The following is a 25,969-nucleotide window of genomic DNA, read 5'->3' on the forward strand; positions in this document are numbered from 1 at the left end:
TTTGCTTTTTTTTTTAGAAAGCTTTAAGTAGGGAAATATTTCTGAAATTTGATTAATTTACATATTTCATAGTTTTTATTCATCCATTTACAAATGATTTAGGCTGGTTATTGATAAGAAATCAAATAGAATTCATGCAACAATTTGTAAATTTAAATTATTCAGTATAAATTGTTAAATTTTTAATTATTTGGATAATGGCACAGCAGTGTTTGTGAATTTAAGGCCATTAATTTTCCCCATAGAACATAGTTTGTAATTATAATTAATAAAACCCCGACTATTATTATGTTTTATTAAATTCAGGAAAAAAACAGAGTCAATATATAAAGATAGAATAAAAATTAATAACTTTAAAAAATTATTATCCATCTTGACTCATGATAGGGTATGATAACTCTGTGTAGAAAGGGAGGTTACTCAGATTTCATTTCCAAAATTTCATGTTTTTTCCAAGATATTGAATAAACTAATGTCCAAAATACATAAAACAAAAAATAACATAGATTTGTGATTTAAAAAAGACATATTTATATTTAAACTCTGATCTTTTTCTGTGATTTTACAGAAAAGCTGTGACTACATGTATAATGAATATGCTTATTATCTCTAAAAGATTAGGGCTGTGCAGGTTATAAATGATTAATCTTGGTTTAAATAAAAAAGAAATATACTTTTGAAAAGACATTTTGGGTAAAAATAATTTTGGAAACAATGGTAACTGTTGTAACCAAATTATCTATCAGATCTCATAGAATAAAGAAAAAAATCTTTATAGCATTGAAATTTTTTAACGTTGCAAAATTTAAATTTGAGTTTCTGTGATTGTTGTCATGAGTGACTTTAAGTTTCTTTACTTTTCTCTGTGAGTAGTTATACATGTACATGTGAGTTTAGCAATGTAAGTATAGATTATTGGGTTTTCTACACATTGATATATACTAAAATATCAGCTGTGTTCCACAATGTGAAACTTTTTTGGGAGTGAGTGCAGCAAACGAGCAAAATGCTTCACATGTCTAATGGCTGATATTTTATGATATCAATATGAAGCAAACCTGATTATCTGTTTATCATATGCTATTTCTGATCGTTTTCCCCTCCCTTAAAAAGAGTTTTACACTTGACGAAAGCAAGCGTGATAACATTTCATCTCACATTGTGACTTTGGCACTCACTGATAACTTCTCCTTAGACATTGTAATGTCACTGATAATGCCTGCTCTCGTCTCAAAAGCAGAGATATGAGAATTATGGAGCAACTGAGCAGGGTGATAAAGGCATAGGAAGGACAATAAATGTTATAAACAGTGGACTTATTTCAAGTTGTAAATAAATTGAGAAATAGAGCTATTTATCTTGACAAAAATTGAGTAATTCCTTCTCACAAGAATGAGAAAGTTAACATATGCTTATGATTGATAAAAATGTATTGAATATAAAAAAATATGTATATTAAAGATTTGCCTCTGATTCTTATATTTAAGGAAAATTATGACTTAAGTCAGGTTTTAAAAAATGACACCTAGGGAACAAAATTGGATTCAATGCAGTGAGTGGCATTTGTACAGGAATCCTAGGCCTTTCAAAGAGATTTTATAGTATTTGTATAGATTTTTATTGCAACTCTTGAGCCGTTAATACAATACTTTAATAAAAAAACTTATAATTTTTATATAACCTCAAATAAAAAGTAAAAATGCTTATTCAAACTTATTACTACTTATAAATCTACTTGAAATGGAAAAGGAGGTCTTTTTACGAAGAAAGAGACAGTCTAAATTGAATTATGTCAGCATTGAGTTTGTTTCCTGATAAATTAACATAGAAAACAAATATTGACATTACGTCCTCTGTGACTAGTTAAGATCAATTTTTATACGCCCGTCAAAATTTTGACGGGACGTATTATGTTATACACATGTCCGGTGTCCGTCCGTCCGTCTGTCTGTCCGTCTATCCGTCTGTCCGTCTGTCCGTCTGTCTGTCCGGCGTAAACATGTCGCACCGTAACTTGAGAACGACTTATCCAAATTTCATGAAACTTAACATAGTTGTTTCTTATGATGGTCAAATGATCTGCATACTTTTTGGTGAAAATTAGATTAAAACTTTTTGAGTTACGGCACTTTGTAATTAAAACAGGGGTGTGTTTTTTTCACATGTCGCACCGTATCTCAAAAACGATTCTTGATTATGGCTTAAAACTTTAAACACTTCTTAGTTATATTAATCTTAATATCTGTATACTTTTTGGTGATGAATCAAAATTTTATTTTTGAGTAATTGAGTATTTTGAAAAAAAGGGGGAGGGTTTTTTTACATGTCGCACCATATCTCATAAACGATTTATGATTATTGCTTAAAACTTTACACATGTCTTTGTTTAATTAATCTAAAGATCTGTATACTTTTTGGTGATGATTCAAAATTTCATTTTTGAGTTACGGCACTTTGTAACTATAACAGGGGTGTGTTTTTTTCACATGTCGCACCGTATCTCAAAAACGATTCTTGATTATGGCTTAAAACTTTAAACACTTCTTAGTTATATTAATCTTAATATCTGTATACTTTTTGGTGATGAATCAAAATTTTATTTTTGAGTAATTGAGTATTTTGTAAAAAAGGGGGAGGGTTTTTTTACATGTCGCACCATATCTCATAAACGATTTATGATTATTGCTTAAAACTTTACACATGTCTTTGTTTAATTAATCTAAAGATCTGTATACTTTTTGGTGATGATTCAAAATTTCATTTTTGAGTTATTGAGTATTTTGTAAAAAAGGGGGAGGTTTTTTTTTACATGTTGTGCTGTATCTCAAAAACAATTTATGATAATGGCTTAAAACTTTATACACTTCTTTGTAATATTAATCTAAAGATCTTTATACTTTTTGTTGATGATTCAAAACTTTATTTTGGAGTTATTGAGTATTTTGTTAAACAGGGTAGGTTTTTTTTTACATGTCGCGCCGTATCTCAAAAATAATTTATGATTATTGCTTACAACTTTACACACTTCTTTGTTATATAAATCTTAAGATCTGTATACTTTTTGGTTTTGATTCAAAATTTTATTTTAGTGATATTTAGTTTTTCGAAGAAAAAAAACCGGGTTGGGGGTTTCACATGTCCTGCCGTGTCTCAAAAACAATATATGGTTATTGCTTAAAACTTTCTCAGAAACTACTTATGATTATTGCATAAAACTTCCTCACAAAACGTCGGGCGTATCATGCGCTCATGGCGCAGCTGTTTATTGATTTTCTTTTGAGTAGCATTTGATGAATTCTTGTGACATCTTTTGACTGTTGAATGTCATCAGTGCACTCTATTCACCAAGACGAGTCGATAACAATTTATCGGTAGTGAAGAATATAAGTAATTGATTTTTTTGACGATTTTTTACTTTGTTTGTATTCTTGGGTTTTGTGAGACACAGGTCAATTTCTAACATTGATCAATACCACTATTAGTAGTGTACAACAAGCGATCGTGAAATATGGCTAGATTCTCGTCAATTTGATGTTGCAATAATTAATCTGCAGTGACACCTGTTGTAACAAAAGGGAACTCATTTGTACGATGAGGAAGAAATGACTAGAGTTTCGTTCTTGTGAATCTATTTCTTAGAAAGTTTAATATCTTGCATGATTGAATTAAAAGGGATTTAAACAAGTACAATATGGCTGTCAATGTAAAAAAAGACAAATTAAGAACTATCGAAATAAAAACTTATAGTGAAAGACAGAAGATTAGAAGATGTTTTAGTGAGGTAAGTTGACATCTCAAGAGAATTTTTAAATGAAGGTTCAATTTGCTCAAGGCATGAATTCATTTTTTGTGGGAACTTGTAAAATATCATTAAGCTTTTAGAAATACTCAGAAAAATCCCAGCAATTATAGAAATAACTTATTTTTCCTAAAAAGGTAAATTTATAAATCTCAGGTGAATTGATATTTAATCTACTTAAAAGAAAACATAATTAATTGAAAGACAACGTTTGGAAAAACTAGCTTATTTTTCCTACTTAAATTAATAAAAAGTAATACGAAATAATAATATCATTAAAGTTAAACTATGTAAGGTAAAATTGGATTAGAATTTTGAAATGGTAATATGTAAGATGCATTCTCTTGGATATAGGTTTTGACAGTTCATTATCTTGAAAATATAGGTTTACTTATGAGCTTCTTCTCTTACTCTTACTGGTTGGTTGCTTGGAATAGATTAAACCAGCATCGAATACCATATTTAAGGTCTGGTTTGACCTGACTGACAGGGGATCAAACCCTCAAAGATTTAGTATCAGAGTATCCAAGATTTCCAATTGTTGAGTTACCTTACTGTTACGCCTTTAGCTAAATGCTTAATAAATAACTTCATAAAATTTGACTTGTGGAATAGGTATTTTATCAAAAAAAAGTATTTCAAATTTCAATCCAAAGTTATGATTTATGTAAAACAATAAACATTTGTTCAAATTCATAGCTGTTATGTGTTTAATTTTGATTAAAGAAATCTATAAACATCTTAATTAATAAATCCCTTATTTAGGTCAAAGAAATTTTATTTTAGAAATTTGATAAGTATATCCTATGACGAATGAAATATTTCACTTAAAATGATTGTATTGTTGCTTTCAATTCTTGGTCGTATTCAGAAATTATAAGAGTGTCATATAAGTATCCTGTTATAGAACTATAATTACCTTTAGGATTTTGTATAATTTTGTTTAATGGTAAAAAAGTCTTTCAATAATTAAGACTGCTGCTTAAAAAGATGACTTATAATGTTAAAGTTCATTGAAAAAAGTAATTTGAAAACTTCAAATACTGGTATTTACATATTCAAAATTATTTGAAGTCTTCAATTGTCAATACATTGTCACAATCTGACTCAGAAAAAACCTCTGCTATGACATCAACTCATTCTTGTATTTATCTTTGAAGATATCCATTTTCTTCATTAAAGTTAAGATAAATCTATGAACCAGTTCAATATTTACGGAAAAGATTAAAGGCTTACTGGGCCGTAAAGTCTGCAGTAATGTGAGAGATTTAGTTCTAATTAATTAGGGGGTCTATCTGATCAGTTTGGTAAGCCGAGGATTTCCCTCTGGCCAATCGTAATCTAGTGTCTTGATGTGCACGTACGTCATCACTACAAACTTTAACCCAATTGTTTTTCATCTATTGTTATAATTGATTTATATATTTACACCGAGAGATTTAAAACAAGTTGTTGCATTGAGACTGAATTTAAAGTTAAAATTTGAACAGATTATTACGTCATTAGGACTCACCAAAATATATACTCCATTCAATAAATTAACAAGAAATCGTGACACATTTACAATAAGAAGGAATTCAAAGTCAGTAATTTAACGATTATAAGAGGGAGAATGCAAAAAAACAAATATTAGTTATCGTTTTACATGGCAAAAGTTATGTCATATTATTTTCCTGAGAATACTGAACTTGAAGCTTAATGGCCAATTAATATTTCCTTTATCAGTTTCATGATACCATTAAGTTCTGTTTTCTGTAAAAGGAAAAAAAAATTTTCAGTTTTTGCTAAGCCATGCAATTATTTTGCTATCTCTGATGTCAGTTGACATGTACACAATTTGCTATCATTTATTTCAGATGTTCTATAAGAAAGATGATGTGGTTGAGTCTTTGGGAAACAACATTTCCTTTATTAGTTCTCAATTCACATACTTTCCTGTGCCCACGAATGGTAGTTTTATATGTAGATCTAGAATGACAGATCTCAAATAAATAGCTTACGGCATAATCTTCCCATCAATTCCAAAACATATAGCCATTTATATTCTTTTAAGTTAGTAGTGGAAGATTTTTATGCTTTCTGGCTTCAATTGTCGTAGTTTTTTTTATGAATGTAGTTGTTTTTAACGAGCAGTACAATCAAAGACAATGTCAAAAGATTTATTCAAAAAAATGCTGAAAAAGCATCGAGGAAAATTGCAGCATCAGGATGTTACAGAGATGAACGATGTGGGTATTTATGTTAATTAACGTTCCGAAATTTCTCGCTTTTTTCAATACTTTCTTTGTAATATAGAGAATCTTGACTCTTTGTAATATGAAATTTTGGCAAGATATTTGTATATTGATACTGGGTTGAAATTTCACAATGGTTACATGAACAACTTTTTTTTTTAATTGATGTCATAATATGGAAATTTATGCTAAAATATTATTTATTGAATATGCTAGGTGACAAATGATAATTTTACAAATGATGATAATAGGTACAGAAGGACCCGCCATTGATATTGAATATTGAAGGAATTGGATTATTTTCTTGCAAATTTGTTCATTTTACTCCCAGTACATAATGTATCAATGGCTGATGTGGGAGGGTAACATATTCAATTACTCATACTTCTTGTAGATGACACTAATCGTCGACAAGCTGAAAAATTTGAATGACGTGGTTGAATTTGAAAAGTCTCAATTCAGATTTTTTTTTGCTGAGTAACAACCATATGTTTACATATAAATTGCTAGATACTTACAACCATATGTTTACAGGGTCTTTCCGAATTGTCAGGAACCTTGTCAGTTGGTATCATTGTGTAGGTCATTGTGTATCATTTTTTTTAGAAGTTCTGTGTTCCTTCTTTATTAAAACTTGTATTTACCTAGATGTCTTTTGAAATTTTGTGCCAGTAGATTACTGTCTCATTTAGCAATGCCTCACATTCTCTTTTTAGTAGGTGCTACTTTTTGGTTATCTTTTCGTAAAGTCAGTATAGATTGATAAGAATCATAATCTTTTTATACGACCGCAAATTTTGAAAAAATTTTCGTCGTATATTGCTATCACGTTGGCGTCGGCGTCGTCGTCGTCCGGCGTCCGAATACTTTTAGTTTTCGCACTCTAACTTTAGTAAAAGTGAATGGAAATCTATGAAATTTTAACACAAGGTTTATGACCACAAAAGGAAGGTTGGTATTGATTTTGGGAGTTTTGGTCCCAACATTTTAGGAATTAGGGGCCAAAAAGGGCCCAAATAAGCATTTTCTTGGTTTTCGCACTATAACTTTAGTTTAAGTTAATAGAAATCTATGAAATTTTGACACAAGGTTTATGACCACAAAAGAACGGTTGGGATTGATTTTGGGAGTTTTGGTCTCAACAGTTTAGGAATTAGGGGCCAAAAAGGGGCCCAAATAAGCATTATTCTTGGTTTTCGCACAATAACATTAGTTTAAGTAAATAGAAATCAATGAAATTTAAACACAATGTTAATGACTACAAAAGGAAGGTTGGTATTGATTTTGGGAGTTTAGGTCCCAACAGTTTAGGAATTAGGGGCCAAAAAGGGACCCAAATAAGCATTTTTCTTGGTTTTCGCACCATAACGTTAGTATAAGTAAATAGAAATCTATGAAATTTAAACACAAGGTTTATGACCATAAAAGAAAGGTTGGGTTTGATTTTGGGAGTTTTGGTCCCAACATAATAAGGGGCCCAAAGGGTCCAAAATTAAACTTTTGTTTGATTTCATCAAAATTGAATAATTGGGGTTCTTTGATATGCTGAATCTAACTGTCATGACTGTGTATGTAGATTCTTAACTTTTGGTCCCGTTTTCAAATTGGTCTACATTAAGGTCCAAAGGGTCCAAAATTAAACTTAGTTTGATTTTGACAAAAAATGAATCAGTTAGGTTCTTTGATATGCTGAATCTAAAAATGTACTTAGATTCTTGATTATTGGCCCAGTTTTCAAGTTGGTCCAAATCGGGGTCCAAAATTAAACTTTGTTTGATTTCATCAAAAATTGAATAAATGGGGTTCTTTGATATACCAAATCTAACTGTGTATGTAGATTCTTCATTTTTGGTCCTGTTTTCAAATTGGTCTACACTAAAGTCCAAAGGGTCCAAAATTAAACTTAGTCTGATTTTAACAAAAATTGAAATCTTGAAGTTCTTTGATATGCTGAATCCAAAAATGTACTTAGATTTTTTATTATGGGTCCAGTTTTCAAGTTGGTCCAAATCAGGATCTAAAATTATTATATTAAGTATTGTGCAATAGCAAGTCTTTTCAATTGCACAGTATTGCGCAATGGCAAGAAATATCTAATTGCACAATATTGTGAAATATCAAATTTTTTTTTAATTAGAGTTATCTTTCTTTGTCCAGAATAGTAAGCAAGAAATATCTAATTGCAAAATATTGTGCAATAGCAAGATTTTTTTTTAATTGGAGTTATCTTTCTTTGTCCAGAATCAACTTAAATCTTTGTTATATACAATATACAATGTATATTCACTTTTTACTACCAACTTATAAATTAAAATAATCTTTACCATTCAGTGATAACAAGCAGTTTTTTTACATCTTAATATTTTATGATGTATTTAAATGAGTAGTTATTGTTGCAAACTCCATTAGAAATTTTAATTGAGATTAGTTTTGGAATAAGGGAAAGGGGGATGTGATTAAAAAAATTGGGTTCAATTTTTCTCATTTGAAATTTCATAAATAAAAAAGAAAATTTCTTCAAACATTTTTTTGAGAGGATTAATATTCAACAGCATAGTGAATTGCTCTAAGAGAAACAAAAATTTTAAGTTCATTAGAACACATTCATTCTGTGTCAGAAACCTATGCTGTGTCAACTATTTAATCACAATCCAAATTTAGAGCTGAATCCAGCTTGAATGTTGTGTCCATACTTGCCCTAACCGTTCAGGGTTCAACCTCTGCGGTCGTATAAAGCTGCGCCCTGCGGAGCACCTGGTCTATGTCTATTATGAGAATTATTTATATTTGTATTTAATGCTTCTTTTTAATTCAAATTGTTTGAATTTTTAATCAAAGTTTAAAATGTAATTTATGTGAAATAAAAAAGTCAGTGTCTGTCATAGCAAAAGTACAGATTTGTGATCTAACTTTTGCTGCACCTATGAGCTTTGATAATCAAACACAGATTAACTCAGTTCAAACCCATGCTGCAAACAACAATTACTAAGAACGATTGATAGTCTTCTATTTAGTTTTGGTGTGAATTATTTGATTGCCAATTGCTTCCAAGTCTATAAAACAGTTGTGCCTTTTTGCTTGGAAATTCTTCATTTTCCAATAGAAAAGTAGTGTTAACTTATTGTGACCACAGCTATAAAGTCAGAATGGTCAGTGGTCAATGGTATAGGTTTTAAAAAAAAAAGCCATTCATTTAGTTACTGGACTTTTAGTAATAATTATCAATTATAACCTGGATTCATTATTTAAGGTTAACGGGGATTATGTCTAAATTTTTGTTTTTTATTTTATGCAAAACTATAGATATGTTCTGGTTTTACTCATCATATGCCAGTTGTGAACATTGAGGTTGAACCAAACCCTGATGTGGGGTAAAATTTTGACACAGTAATAATTGTATTATTGGTATATTAAGCTCAGTACTTTGCAAAGTAGGTTGGAAACTAGAGCAAAATTTATTTGACTTGGCCTCTTTTAATCAGAATGATGTAATTTCAGCAGTCATTCAACTGACTGAGGTGTAATGATCACTTGTATTTAGTGTGATCTTTTAATGGAAATTTCATTTGAATTGTAATGAAATAGGAAATGATTTTGGTACAATGGAAATTTGTTTTTGAATACAGTTATGTAAATTTTGTGAAAAAAAAACCATCAGATGTAATGTGCAATTAATATATTTTTTACATAAAGAGCTAAAGCTGGGCATAAAAAGTAATCAAATTAATCGTATTTTAAGTTATAAGTAACAATATCATACAACGTACAATATCTTTGTTATTAAATATTGTCAGTTGTTGTACCTTGTAACCTAATGAGAAAAAAAGGGTAATAAGATATGATTGTATTTGTAATTGATCGCAAAATACAATGTAATGTAATGCTAGAACAAAAATCATAACACAGCTTTATTGAATGATTAAGATTTTCGCACAACAACTTGCAAGAGACTAGAATGTGTATACATGTAATTTTGTGATTTGTTTTTCTATTTTATCAAAGATACATGAGACCTTATTGAATACCATGATTTAAGATATGATACGGTTTTGTTATCCTTGTTGATTTGCACTTTCCAACCATGGTTGAACCATGGCCAACTGTAGTCAAGTTGGTCTAATGGAAATTTTCACAAATTAAAAAAAAACATGCTTTTCAAAATGACCGTGGTTAATCACTTGATATTTCAGCTGAATCAACAATGGTCAGATGTTTGACTATTGTCAACCATATTCATAGAAGTGGAAATCATAGTTGAACACCATGGTGTAAAATCCTACCATGTTTTGACCAAACAAAGTTTTATTAGTCAGAGCATTGGTAAATTCAGACAGTTCTCACAGAATCACACATGTTAATTTTAAAACAACTCTTAGTAATTTGATCTTCTCTATTTTTCAGAGCTCTTCAGCCAGTTTTGAATCAGCATTACTTGGAGAAGCTCATGGGTTGATTACAGACATGTTGGCCGACACAACTTTACCATCACATGTTGTCGGCAGGCTAAGAACAATCAGTAATTTACTGAAACCTCCAGAAAATCATTCATCGTTCCATAAACCTCGTGTCAGCCCATTGGTGTCTCTGACAGAATCAGCACACTATGGGTCTGATACAGAAGAGAGTCCTTATACTGGAGAGAGGCCCTCTACACTACCAAAGGTATGTATAAAAAAATCACAGTATGAGTCCACTACAGAATATCCTTATACTGGACACTGGAGAGAGACTCAGGCCCTCTAAACTACCAAAGGTATGTATTATAGTGGTAGAGTATAAAGTAATCTTATTATTGGTTATCATTATAGAAGAAACCATTTACACTAAAGTGAGACCCTCTTACACTTATACAGGTGGGGTTCAATAATGGTATATATAAAGAAACATGATAGGAAGACAAGTACATTGGAAAGTCCTTGTACTGGAGAGAGGCCCTATGTTTTGCCAAGGGTAAGCTTAAACACAGTTCATATACTAGAGGTTTGATGCAGTATGCCTTGCAGCATGGCATACGATAGGGTAGAACTTGGTTTTTTAGTGAATGGCTGAATTTAGCTTAAACTATAGACTGTTATCCAGGGTTGAATTGAAGCTTACAGTAGGGAGCAATGCAAGTGGACTGGAGGATCTTGGCAGTCACACAGTAACCTAGAGCAGACATAAAACCTGTTTGACCCTTAATGATGTCACCTTTGTCTGAAATTTTTCTTGCTTTAAGTATTTCTGTTCAAGTTTTTCACTTCTCAATCTTGCAAAATGAAATTTGGTTGAACAAAATGAAAAAGAAATATATTGGTGTCAATGAATTAGCAATCCAAAGATTCAAAAATTCATCTTTTAGTGTTGTAGCTCTCCCTTTGTTAATATTGAGGTTGTACATAACACTTCAGGGAGAGAACTCTGTAAAAATTAGCTGAACTTTTTTTAATTGCGTTCTATTGTTAAGGGTATAGTAAGCTTCTCAGTGATCAAAATTAGTGTTTTTTAATCAGCTATATATCCAATGCCATTTTTTTTCAAAGGGTCACAGTAAAAATTTTGTCAAAATTTAATGAAAATTAAATGATCCAAATTAGTTTTAGTCAAGGTGCTTGGTACCACCTTATTAGAGGTCACTGTCCTCTTCAAGAGATCTAAGTATTGGTTTGTCTGATCAAATGTCAGTTAAGATATAACAAGGTAAGGTTATGATCGACTTAAAACAAAAGAAGTTATAATTGACTTTAAACATAAACATTTATATAAATGAAACAATAACTGCATTAAAAGGTCGATATATGGTCAACACAAGAAAACTGTTCATACAAATATAACTCAAACTCTTGGTCCACCTACATTAATAATTGAAGTTTGGTCAAACATTAGCAACAATAAATCCTGACATTCAGGAATAAGACATTGAACCCAACCAACTATTACATATAGGAAATTTTATTGAAATTTATTTACTCAAACAAACAAAAAACTTGATGACAACACATACAATAAAGTGATAATAAGCCTTACCTTGGTGTTTTGATATTAGTTTCTTTTCAGATATTAGTTTGTCATTGTATCTATTTCAGCTGCTCCTTCAAACTTATTTCATTTGATTGAAAGATTTGAAGATATGGAGATGGTATGTTAATGTAATAATGTAAACAAACAAATAATTATCAATGTGTATAGTTTATACTGTGATGATTGTGCTGTTCTTTTATCAGATTTATAAGAATTTGTTTTGTTTTCCAGAAAATACGCAAAAGTTTGCCACCAAGCTTAATTAGACGCATGTCAACCAGTACGTGGACAACTACTACATCAGCAACAGGAATGCCAACTTTGGAAATGGAGCCCTGTCGTATAAGAAGTTCCAGTTTTCGTCACCATAGAGACGTATCACCAGGAGCTAGCCCTGGAGGCAGTCGTAGTAATAGTCCTTCACCTAGCTCACCTACTGTAGTGTTAACAATTCCAAAATCTCGTTCTTTTTCGTTAGCTACCACACCTACTCCTAGTGGATCTATTCATAGTAAAAAATTGGCACGGAAAAGTATGGCGCCCTCTGTGAGTCAAGACAGCAATGTAAGTTCTAAGCATTCAAGTTTGCTTTGTAAAACTGATGCTGATTCCCAGGACTCGGAGGGGGACGGATCAAATTTTATGAAAGACTTGCAGCATACGTCTGTTAGGACACGTGCAAATATAACTTCTGACTATGAGAGCAATGACTCTCCCAGCAGTAGCGACCATAGTGATAATGTTGTGACTAATGAAGATTTTGTAATAGGGTCACCTCCTAATAAGTCTCTGTTTAGTACTAGTATCCATGAGGATTCTACTTTAGTACAAAAACAAAGGGTAAGTTCGTGGTAGACTTTTATAATTCTGTTAGTACAGCTAATGTGAGTTTGGAATTTTGAATTTCACCTGTCTATTGGTGGGATTGGGTAAATACAGGAAAACCATCTCTTTCAGTCTTGTTCTTCAACATTTTCAGTATTGCATACCTTTCAAAATCTTTGTTAGAGATTATTTTCCTGTATTTTAAGGGATTTTGATGGAACAGCTGACAGATAGAAAAATACTTTTAAAAAAAATCATTAGAATTTTTTGAACAATTTCTAAACTTCATTTCTGTTTTATATAAAAATCCCACTTTAGACAGAGATGGAATATACAGCTTACATTAGCTGTACTGGACCTGATGCAGTAGGAAAATTTCATTCACATCCCTATGGTAGCATTTTTCTTTTGTCAAAATTTAGGTATCCATATTATTTTTATTAATACATCCTACTTAAATTTATTCACAATTTTTTTTTTCAAATTATGTCCCCCCTCCAAGACTATTTATTGCTGCACACAACCCTGACAAGACAGTATCAAATGATCCATCCTCCTCAGTGTTGTAGTGTTTTATATAAAGCTTGGCGTTTTACCCATAGATGTTCAATGTATGGCTTTGTTTTCTCATGGCTATTTTTAGATATTGTGTGCAATGATTTTTTTCTGATGCATCAGATTTTATAATTCATACATATATTTATCAGAATTTGATACATTCATTATATTCATTTCGATTTGTAGAAAATGTACCAAATATTCTGCTATATCATAAGCTTAATATATGTTACTGTTTATTCAGAAACCTATTGCATGCATCAATAGCACAATTTTTTTGAAGAAGGCCAAAAATTTGAGATTTTTAAAAATTATTATGCCAGGAAAATGTGCATACATTGATATGTATCAGATATCAGAATTCAAACTGTAACATTTTTTACATTGAAAAAGAACTTGCGAAAATTTCTGAATTTACAGTTTATCTATTACGCTATAGGTTTATATACCATTTTTTTTCTCTTGTACATCACTTCACTATGCATGCATAAGTGGTATTTGTTAGTGAGACAGCAACCAAACAGAACATGTTCAGCGAAGAAACTTTTTGCATTTTTAAACCCCTTGTTAAATGATATTATTGATGACCTTTTAAATCAATATGAAAGTAGCTGCCATTAAGACAAAGTAACTGTGTAGAAGCTTAATGTAGAAACATTTGGCCTAAAGTTTTATAGAAAACATGTCTTCATCATTTAAAAACAAGAGTTAAGAAATAAGAAGTGTTATAATAAACATGTTTTAAGCAATCTCAAAGAAAATAAAGTATATCAGAATGTTTTGAGAGTATATATTAAATGTCTATAAAAATTGATTAGTAGTACTTCCTGTTTAATTTAACCCAATAAAATTTAATCTGATAAAAAAAAATCTGACCATTGACCAGGAATAGGAAACACAAATTTAGATTGCATAAAGTAAATTAGTGATGTCATAAGAAGGTAAATGACATTAAAACATATCTCCTTATATGGACATAACCAACCTTCACCCTTACTCAAAACGATAGTGTAACATCAAAACATAGAAAGACACATGGTATAAACATATTTACACTTTTGGTATTTAGCTGAATCTTGCCTCCGAATGACCTTAGATCTACTCCAAATCACCTATTGACGTGTCAAGCAACAATCACTTTTAAATTGTGACGTCAAATAATATAAATTATGATGTCAAAGTTTACGGGGAACCTGTGTGATTTTACGTAATGGTGGACAAATTTGCATACAAGTGTAAATACGTCTATTTTCTCAAAAGAATTAATGGACTAGTGGATTTTGGAAAGGGACAACATATCACCAATAATTGAATTTTAGTCCCCAATGGTCAATTTGATCTTAACATCAACTGAAAATTCTTTTAAACTATTAATTATAATTCTTGTTGCTTGCAGCCAATTATTAATCATGTAACTATTTCAGACAATTCAATATGTTGGTATTTTGTATAAGTAAACTACAGCTCCTGAGCAGTCTGAACATTTCCCTGTACAATGTAAAATATTTTTTTAAATAATTCATTTTAACTACCTACCATCCCTATGTTTGTTTGCGTCTGGAGGCTGGGAACAAAAATTTTTTTTTTTTTTTGCCCTTGTCAGCAAGTTCAGTAGCCTTATTAGGGAAAACATCTGTATAATGACTTCAGAAATTACATGGGAAAACTTTTGTTTAAAACAACATGATTCCTGATGGCTTGTCATATTGTGTCCTCAATTACAGCAGTTCATTAGAACGAAGGAACACAGATGATGAGTTATTAACATTTCAGAGTTTTCTTTTGTCTGCCCTCAAGATCAGTAAAGAAAATGTTTGACATTTCATTTGGTTGCTAGGTAACAAGCAGCTACATTTGGAATTCTGTATGAAATGACTGTAGGGATTGTTAATAAACCATGATGGAAAAATGATTTTTAAGGAGCAAATAAGTTAATTAAAAGAAAAAGAAAAATGATTTTGTTTTTGGCAACTCATTTTGCAAACTGTACTTAATGTTCAGCTTTATTTAAATATAAATTATAAGACCTAATGTTTGGCAGCCAATTGCATTTAGATAGTGTCTATAAAACAAATACACAATTCTTAAAAATATAACCAAGATGTGTTGTTTGTTCTCAGTTTCTCTGGGCTTATTTGTGACTTGCATAGATACTGATTTCAGACCAAACTGGTGTGAATTATTGCTACATCCATTTGATTTTTAAAAAATTGAAATTTCTTAACTATTTGGACAAGCAGGACAAACCTTTATCAAAGAAATCCAAAAGTTATTATTTATTTCTATGGCAAGTTATATAAACTTTTCCATTATACCTAAATTGAGAATATTGCAATGAAATTAACAAAATTTTTTGTTTGAAAGACTTGAAACTCCACCTGCATGAACATTTCTGATCTTCATGTTTTGATTGATTTAAGATGAAATTGAAAGTATAAATAGGATCCTTCTTGATGCTCATGTCCAAAGAAACATTGACCTTTTAAAATTTTACAGAAATGATGAGTGATAAATGACTATATATATAAATAAATAACAGCTAATATTTCCTTGTATGATATTTTCAGTTTGTTTGAAAACAATCCAAAAGTACAATGACATTTTGAAAGAAAATTGGTTGCTAGGAAAATTTGATTACTTTCCAAATTTCTATTAATTTCTCGGTAAGACTTCCATTAAAAGAAAAACAAAATTATTTGGAATAGAATATGATTTATTGTAATTTTGATAGAAAATTTAGAAATAAACTTCACTTTTAAAATCTATAAATGTGCAAATTACCAATGAAAAATGAGAGATTACTTGGAAGTCGTGAGTTAATCTAACAGATTTGTAAAAAATGAACTCGTTACATATATACCACAAAGACATTGCTAAAGTACCACCCACCATTATGCATGGGAAATCATTTTAAATGTTTTTGGCAAATGAGGAAAAATAGTGGAAATCATAAAATATATCTGAAATCTGAAGATAGCATAAGATCATAAATTGGGATCACTTATCATATCACCCCCACCCTCCCCCCTACAACCAACTCTTCCAAAAAAAAAAAAAAAAATAAGCATACAAACATGGTCCAGATAAGACAAGAAATGTTGTACATTTATAGTAGTGTAAACCCAGTTTTTAATACCCTCAAACAATAATAATTGTAAGCCAATTCTGCAGCTAAAATTCCTTCTGAAATAGTTATGTATGGGACTATTTATTTTATAATTGCTTTATTTTTTGGTTAAATTGGTAGATTTGTGAAACTCTGGTGTTTGACACTGGAGGATTCTAGTCACATAAATTCTCACAGTATCGATATTGATTGTCTCACAAACGACAATCAAATCAAATTGGCGACATACGAAATGAAACCATTGAAAAACAAAGAAGGCAACGTTCCTATAATAAAGTCTCTCTTTGCCAGTAAATCTAAATCAGTGTTGTGTTTAATTTACATATAAATAAGATGTGTTGCTTATTCTTTTGCCGTCACATGATTTGTTGTGTATAAAAAGTTGTATTTACGATCATCCTGTCTGATTAAACTAAGAATGAATGGCGCTGTTCTGGAACTATTATACATTCTGCTTCCATTTAACACAATAAATGACATTGGTGAAACATTTTATGCCATGTTTTTCATTTTAATTTACATAAATTGCCACAAATAAAGGTAAATTGATATATACATCAAGGAGAAATGAAAGTCTCTTGTCTGTGGTATCAAATCTATTTACAATGACTTCAGTCAATATGTTATGCTTTGATATTTAATTAATAAGAAAGGCAAAGAAAAATAAGTGATAAAGAAAAGAAATTCTTTTAATCTAGTTATAAGATATCCATAATAAAGAAGCAAAATGTAGTCTTTATTATGTAGTAAGGCATTTTTTTAAAGGGGGTTAACTCTTAGTTATTTGAGGTTCTCAAGAAAACCCTCGTCTATTTTCATACACAATGGTTTATGTAATACAACATGTAACTACTGTAACTTCCATTTATATCAAAAAAATTATATAAAAGATAAGATTCTCAAACAGTTAGATGCAACAAGATTTCAATTATGATATAGTCAGAAATCATTACTTCAGGGACTTAAAATTGAACAATGCAAAATACAGAATTCTCTTATTTATTGGTATTCACACAGTGTTTGTTTCTCATTTGTATGTACTGAGTACACAGTGTTTGTTTCTCATTTGTATGTACTGAGTACACAGTGTTTGTTTCTCATTTGAATGTACTGAGTACACAGTGTTTGTTTCTCATTTGTATGTACTGAGTACACAGTATTTGTTTCTCATTTGTATGTACTGAGTACACAGTGTTTGTTTCTGATTTGTATGTACTGAGTACACAGTATTTGTTTCTCATTTGTATGTACTGAGTACAAAACAGCTACTGTAGATTCATTGAATTTCGTGTGTACCATTTTTTGTGGATTAAGGAGAACTTGCATGTTCGTTGAAATTTAATTTCATAGTTTTTCCGAAGTTTACAAACATACCTATATATAATTTGTTTTTTGTTGAACATTTAATTTCGTGGTTCAACTGTGCCAATGAAATCCACAAAAATAGGTACCCAACGAATAATGATGAATATTGCGTATTAACAGTACTAAAAACACATGATATAATAATATTTAAAGAAAAGATTACAAAGTGTATTTCTATTTTCAGGAGATAAAAGAATCTTTATTAACACAGAAATGTTCAGATATATCCGCTGAAGATGCTGACAATGAAGATGAGACCGAAACAGACATTTCTGAGAAATGCAAAGCTATTAAATTAGATTCGGACAAATTAGACAATAATGTTGAATTACCCTGGGATGTAACTAGACTTGAATCTTGTGAAATTTTATCAATTCAAAATCTAAATGATTGGGATTTTCCTATCTTTGATTTAGCCAAATTATATCCTGATTCACTGTTAAGTAAGGTGAGTATTATTTTAAGGAGGATTTGTTGGGGGTGAAGGAGGAAAAGGAAAACAAGTCTGTATTATGTATGGAGTGTCCCCCCTAGATCAGTCAGAGCCCTCTCCACCCTTTATAAAAAGTTCTAGATCTGCCACTGCACTATTCTGACTTATAGTTCTAGTTTATAAACACCAACACACTAACCAATGTAGTTTGAAAATACTATAAGCAATTTGACAACTATAATTGTTGTACAAAATGATTGTAAGGTGGACATGACCAATTGGCAGGTTTTATCTATCCTTGATCTCATTTTTATGGTCCATTAGTAAATGTTTTTTTCATTTTCACAATATTTTCAGCAGGACTTTTAGCATATAGTTGTTAAAAAAATATCTGTATATAGAAAAATATTCATAGATCTCTGAAAATTCTGTATACCTTATTAGCAACCATTTTAGATGTTGATTTGTATTTTCCTTTTGTATGCCACTATTTTCTTCGACTAGGCTTACCCTCCATCGTGTTGATTTTCTGCCTAACTATCCTTTTCCATCTTAATAGATTAATGGATTAAGTCAAATAAAATTCAATTTGATCAGAAGAAATCTTCTGATGTTGAGTTAATTTGATGAATGACACAACACTTAATTCAATAGATATTTCTGTTTATCTACCGCCATCACCAAATTAAATGACGAAGATTAGATGATATTCATTCAACCAGACTACACAATTTTTTTTTTACATCTTTTGAGTGCAAGGAATCGACAATTACTATTATTCAAAATGGAAAATATTCCTATGTTTTGCTAAAGTTTATATTGTATGTAAAAAGATAGACTTACAGATTATATTACTTGCTAACTATTTTGTTCATGCAACCTTTGGTTATTGTATATTATCACATTATTCTTGTGGATATGACAATACCACTTAGATATTGTAACCACATATTAGAAGCCCTACAGATGATTTATAGGAACACTCAGGTCAATGGCTTTTCTACGAATACACATATTGTCTAGATGTAAAAGAAATGGATACCAAATTTTCCACTTGATAATACAACCAGAGATTGCTGTTCCAATCCTGTTCATTAAAAAAACAAAGAAAACTTAAAAATTAAAAAAAGAACAAGTTTGTGTTATGTCTTGTAACCAGTACATTAGGTATCTTAACTTCCTTGTAAAAGAAATGTCGTAAGATATTCATTACCATAGTAACCCTACGTCAAGTCCATCTTCTTGTAAGGGCAGCTAGCATCAGATGTCGGAGAAATATGACCAGTTTAATAGTAGAGAATATTAGTAATGAGAGAGAAAAGCTGACATTAAATATCCATTGACATAACTACCTTAACCAATTTATTGACATAAGACAATTATAGAACATTCATGTTCACACTTTTCCAGTCTGCTTATATTTTCATACTACCATCATTATTTTGTCAGTTGAATAATCTTTTGGAATCATAATATTTATATTTAGAACTGTTGGATGTTGCTTTATAAGATAACCTTTGTTATTTTACTACTAAGCCGCAATTGTAGTTGTCTGCAATGTAAAATTCAATAATATAAAAGACTCAAATATTTGCCACTGGACATTTAGCAACCAATTTGTCAATCTCTTTAGGATACTCAAAGGGACAACAAGAGTCTGTGAGACTAAATGTGTTCAAATGTATGTTTTATCATATATCTATCTGACATATTTATATATCTACCTTACAATCCTGCTGAATATGCGTTAAATATTTGCCACTGGACATTAAGCGACCTTCAATAAATGAATCAATGCACCTTACAGTCCTCATTAATACATAGAAATATTTATAAGATAATAACAATGTTTACATTATATTACAGGTTGGTTATAAGTTATTTTTGGAAGTAGGGTTGTTTGAAACATTCCGGATACCTTTGCCACAGTTTTTACATTACTTCCATTCTTTAGAAAAAGGTTACAGATCAAAGCCATGTAAGTATGGTAGCATTATTTCACGGAAAAAAACTTATGAGAAAATATACTCTTTAAATCATGAACATTTAAGATTGAATGCTTCTTTTTGTAAATTCATTGGGGTGTTTAAGCGTTGACCGAAGTACATTTTGTATGAAGCATAGCAGCTCTTCATTCTAAATACTGTTGAAGCAGAAATTTTCGTAGAGGATTTAATTTCATTTATTTTGTGGAAAGAATATATCCATGAAATTAAAAACCCCACGAAAATTTAACATTTATATAATATCACTTCCATTTATTGGAATCCACGAAATTAGATCCCCATAAAATCTTATTAAGACACAAAAACACAAAATTTTAACCCCACGAAAATGAGTGTTTCTACAGTATATGCGCATGCTCCATGCTTTTACAACCCTATGAAATTACATAAAGAAGCATTCAATAATTACATTTTTTCGCTATGATCATGAAAACATGAATTCTATAAAGTTTGTTTTTTATTCACCTGTGCACTTTATTGTGGAAATGTGTGTCATCATGTATGTTTGAATGCATGCAATTCATTTTAAAATGAAGAATTAAGCTAGATTGCTGTTAGCCAATCAAGATAACATATAATAATGAAACATACATCTAATGTAATTATTTCAGTATAAGTTACGATCAATTTTTGTTGTAAGATTGTTTGTGAAAAGAGCCGCAGGATACATATTGTTATAAGTATATCCACTGACGTTTCCAACTTGAGACACAAGTGACATTTTTTTTACTTTTATCATGTAATTATCTTGAAGATGGTCAGTGCTATATGTTGTATACCATAGATTATTTTTGATCTGTTGTCATGGTGATTTAAATGACGATTCTTGATACATTTTTTTTGTATTACAAATAAAGAATACAAGATTCTGGAAAAAAAAACTTACCAAACTTTAAACTGCAGGTTATAGTTGATGCATTAATGAACTCTAGATCCTTGTTTAAAGGAAAGAATCATATTGTTAGAACAACTTAGGCCAATAAAATAACATGTGTTATTACATCTTTAAAAAAGAGGTTAAGGTAGGGATTTTTTTTTTTATTTTACAATTTTTTTTACATTGTGTCTATGGGAAAGAAATTCTGATTTTAACATTCAGATGCTTCTTAAAAAATGACCAAAAAAACTTTTAAGGTAGGCTATTTATAATCTTAGAATAGAAGGTAGGAAGGGAAATAGGAAACATACATAATTTTTTATTTGGCCTTAACTGAAAGAGTAAAGGTTGGTGTAAATTCAGATATAAGGCTGAAATCTGAACATGGGATACTACTTAAAAGACCAATTAGAAATCATGTTTCTAAATGTCAGTTGCTGGTACATTTCATGTTTCATTTGTAGCAGTCATTATTGCTAGGAGTTTTAAAAAAATGGATTATGTTCTTCTTATATTTGTTATGATGGTATGATACTTAACCCCTAATGGGAAGGATTGTGCCTGATATTCATATGATGAAGACATAACCTTTCATTCAGTTTATTTGAGGTCTGGAGCTGGCATGTCAGTTAACTGCTAGTAGTCTGATGTTATATTTATGTACTATTGTCATTTTGTTTATTTTCTTTAGTTGCATCTTCTGACATCAGACTCAGACTTCTCTTGATCTGAATTTTACTGTGCGTATTGTTATGCGTTTATTTTTCTACATTGGCTAGAGGTATAGGGGGAGGGTTGAGATCTCATAAACATGTTTAACCCCGCCACATTTTTGCGCCTGTCCCAAGTCAGGAGCCTCTGGCCTTTGTTAGTCTTGTATTATTTTTAATTTTAGTTTCTTGTGTACAATTTGGAGTTTTAATTATGTCGTTCATTATACATGTAACTGAATTAGTATATATATTTGTTTGGGGGCCAGCTGAAGGAGGCCTTTGGGTGTGGGAATTTCTGGCTGCATTGAAGACCTGTTGGTGACCTTCTGCTGTTGTTTGTTCTATGGTCGGGTCATTAATTGTCTCTTTGACACATTCCTCATTTCCATTCTCAATTTTGTGAATTGAGCAGATAAATTTCTTTGAAATGTTTCCTAGGAAGTGCAAATTTAATTATGTTACTGATTATTTTCTGAATGCTCTTAGTTAACAATACAAAAAATGAGAATTAATTGATAATGATAGAAGAGTGTAACCGATTCTAATGATACACTTAGATCTGATATTTAACTAAAAAGCCTAAAAGCTATTAAAATAATGTTCGAGAATCTTCACAGAATTTTATTTCGGTGAATGAAGGTTTTCTTTGCTAATTTTTATTGAAATTTGGATTTGAATCTCTGGTAAATGTTGCATCACAGATTTGCACTTTATATTTAATTGGTTTTAAATGTTATTATTTGGGAATAATAAAACAAAATTTCTTTTCTCTTTTACACAAAGACGAAAGGAGCATCTTATTTTTAGATATGGAATATTTTGTCAACAAGTAATTTTATGTAGGTTTTAAAATAAGTACAAATTTTAATATTCTTTTTAATAACCTGTTCTTCTAAGGAAACTTCTGGTTATAAATTTGGTGAAGAAAAAAGGGTGGGTATGTTGGCAAACGGGCTGCTACCAACAGTTCCCTTTCATTGACTTATGAACCATTCAACCGATGCTTTTTAAAGTTGAATATTATGCTGCTACTGATGCCAAACAGGAGGTTAATTTAATTATTTTGATGATTTTCTGTTTTACAGTTCAAGAGTTATTGCCCTTTATATACTGGCAAATGGCAGAGTGTGTCATTTTCATGCAATAACTTATGAAATGCTTTTCAAATTTTGATATAGATATAGGAAGATGTGGTATGAGTGCCAATGAGACAACTCTCCATTCAAATAACATTTTATAATAGTAAACCATTATAGGTCAATGTAAGGCCTTCAACACGGAGCCTTGGCTCACACCGAACAACAAGCTATAAAGGGCCCCAAAATGACTAGTGTAAAACCATTCAAACGGGAAAACCAACGGTCTTATCTATATAAAAAAAAAAGAGAAAAAAGATATGTAGTTATTGACATAATGATTACAAAATGGAAGTGTAGTTCAATATTTCACTATTACCGTTCAGGAGTTATGGTCCTCGATAGATTTGAAAATAGGCTAAGAACATAACAGATCAAGCAAACCTAAAGGTGCCTTAAAAAACTGGTTTCCTATCAATTTGACAGCTCATTTCTTGTTGTGTTCTTGGTCAGAGTATTTACTATGAGCAAAAATTACTGGAAACAATTACAAAAACACACAACATGACAGTTTGTCTAAGTTTCCTTGACTTTGGTAATATCATGGCAGACTGTTTTATAGCTGTGGAAAAAGTTGGCATGAAAACTTGTAGTTGATGTCCACTGAAAATAAAAAGTTCCAGAAAATAAAAGTTCCGTATAAATCCAGTATAACCCATGAGGGCAGTAATCACATCTAATCACTTCCTGTTTCCACAATAAAAGTACACATGATTTCAATGTTAAATAAACAAATGATTTAATGAATTGTTGACCTCTGGGAACCAATGTCCTTGGAATTAATCTTGGCAGTATACTTAACATCCCCACTAATGGTTATTGCAATGAGAATATTCTGTAGTCACCCAGGCTTTGATTGATTTAAAAGGGAAATTATAGTTATCAACATTTACATGATTTTAGATGATTTATCAAATAGTGACATTAAATGTCAATTTATTAGAAGGAGGAATAGAGTATATACAGTGGTCAGGGCTACTATGATTTTCATTGGTTATTAGTTGTTTATTTGTTTGTTATGATTTATCACTGATGACTACTTTCAACTGATTGAAGATGCTAAAGTTCCTGGAAACTTTTAACAATTGGAAAGAAAAATTCTGTAGACAATAAAGGCTCATTTATACTTTGTAACGTAAACATGATATATTCTCTTTTGTAAAGGAGATCACAAAGATAGCATAGTAATATTCAAACTGATAAACTTTTAAAAACAGAACAAAAATCATCAAAAGATACACTTTTGGAAACAGCACTGCTACCAGTACTAATTTCTTTACAAGTTCACACAGAAAAAAAAAATACAAATGGAAAAAGACAATAAGTGTAGTTTATTGAGAATAAATTTTAAGAATTGTAATACAAAAAGTTAAAAACATTAAAATATTGGGTGATAAAACTGTAGTATTTCTTTTATGGATAGATAGTGTTACATTTGTAAAACAATTGATAGAGATTTACTGCTGTAAGGCAATAGTACTGCCTGGGTATTGTTTGTCAGATACAAATGTTCATTGATTTTGTTTATAAAACTATGCTATGTTCATAGAAAGGTGGTTCTTAAGTTCTGATATGTGCTGCCATCAATATTAGGGCATTGTTTTTATGTGTTCTTTTGTGTTCTTTCCTTGATTGAAGAGGGTACATATGTTTTGATCTGTGTGTTCATCTGTCCATTATGATGTGAAAACTTAAAAAAACATGCCGAATTACAGTTCTTAAATTGCAAAGAACTGTGTATGTGCAGTACATCGATGATTTATAATTTATTTGTTATCTCTGTCAGGCTTATGTTCATAATGTGTTAAATTGATGGAACTCACAATTACAGAGTCCCCATGTCCCCATGTGTCCTGTCATAATCAAAGATTCATCTAAAATTCTAGTTAAAAATGTCTTTTAAGATTTTTTACAGTTAAATTTCCTCAATCATATTACCTTTAATATATGATTTCTCTTTCAGATCATAATAGAGTGCATGCTACTGATGTATTACATGGAGTGTACTACCTCACTACACAACCTATCCCTGGATTTACTCAAGTTCACAATAGTGATATGTTCAACAGAAACGGGTCCTCTAGTGAATCAGGTATGTCAATCGACCACAGTTATTCTCTCTTCATTCCATTACAGTGATATATGTTTGATAAGAAACAGTTGCTCCAGTATATATACAATATATGTATATTGTCACAAAATATCAAATTTATTTGAATGAGCTTCAGAATCTGGATGAAAAGCAAGGCTTGCAGAGCTTTTCTCTTGTTTCGTAGCAAGTACAAATAAATTTGATATTTTAAACGCAGACCAGCTGGAAAAGGATCCCAAAATGAACTGTTACACATAAAGAAATATCAACATTACCACTTGCTCAAAATGGAAGCAGGGTAACAGGAGATTTTATTTGTACCACCTAAATAAAGCAAAGATTTATTTGTGGACCTGTTATTTGTACAATAGTTAGCTGATTGCAAGATTAATATCTTTTATTTGATATTTTGGTTTTAAAAAGAGATATGTTTATGACAAGATTTTCTCAAGTTGTCACCAATGATGTCTACTATAACAGCCAGTTGTTCAATGGTTATCTGTTCTATCTGAAAGATGGTTTAATGACAACAATGAAACCTAATTTAGGGGTTTTTAACGACCTTTACTACCCTTGAAGGTCTTGCAGTCTGTTGGAGAAGTGTATAAGCAAGTACAAAATGTTATTTTCCTGACTTTAATTTCATAGTTTCTTTACCCCAAGGGTGACTGGGGTATAGAAATATGGTCACTTGGTCTTCTCCCAACCGGCAGTAAAATGCTTGCTGAAGTGGGCGTTCGTTTAGCTGTGCGGGATGTATCAAGTTCACAGTCACGTCCGGTCAAAGGGGGGCGTTAAATCTGA

The 25,969-nt window shown here is 30.7% G+C and overlaps 1 protein-coding gene across 3 annotated transcripts in view; it reads left to right on the forward strand.

Annotated features, from left to right (window-relative positions):
• LOC143047923 (cGMP-inhibited 3',5'-cyclic phosphodiesterase 3A-like) overlaps positions 1-25,969 on the forward strand; it is a 106,549-nt gene that overhangs the window by 61,177 nt on the left and 19,403 nt on the right. For 2 of the 3 annotated variants that reach the window (XM_076221269.1, XM_076221271.1), the window contains exons 2-6: positions 10,435-10,695; positions 12,265-12,873; positions 18,093-18,356; positions 20,208-20,319; positions 25,037-25,165. In XM_076221269.1, the coding sequence (XP_076077384.1) occupies positions 10,435-10,695; positions 12,265-12,873; positions 18,093-18,356; positions 20,208-20,319; positions 25,037-25,165 (1,375 nt within the window). The remainder of the gene's footprint in view (positions 1-10,434; positions 10,696-12,264; positions 12,874-18,092; positions 18,357-20,207; positions 20,320-25,036; positions 25,166-25,969) is intronic. The other variant, XM_076221270.1, reaches the window with a different exon arrangement.

This window comes from Mytilus galloprovincialis, chromosome 10 (assembly GCF_965363235.1).
Source record: "Mytilus galloprovincialis chromosome 10, xbMytGall1.hap1.1, whole genome shotgun sequence".
In the NCBI taxonomy this organism is placed as follows: domain Eukaryota; kingdom Metazoa; phylum Mollusca; class Bivalvia; order Mytilida; family Mytilidae; genus Mytilus; species Mytilus galloprovincialis.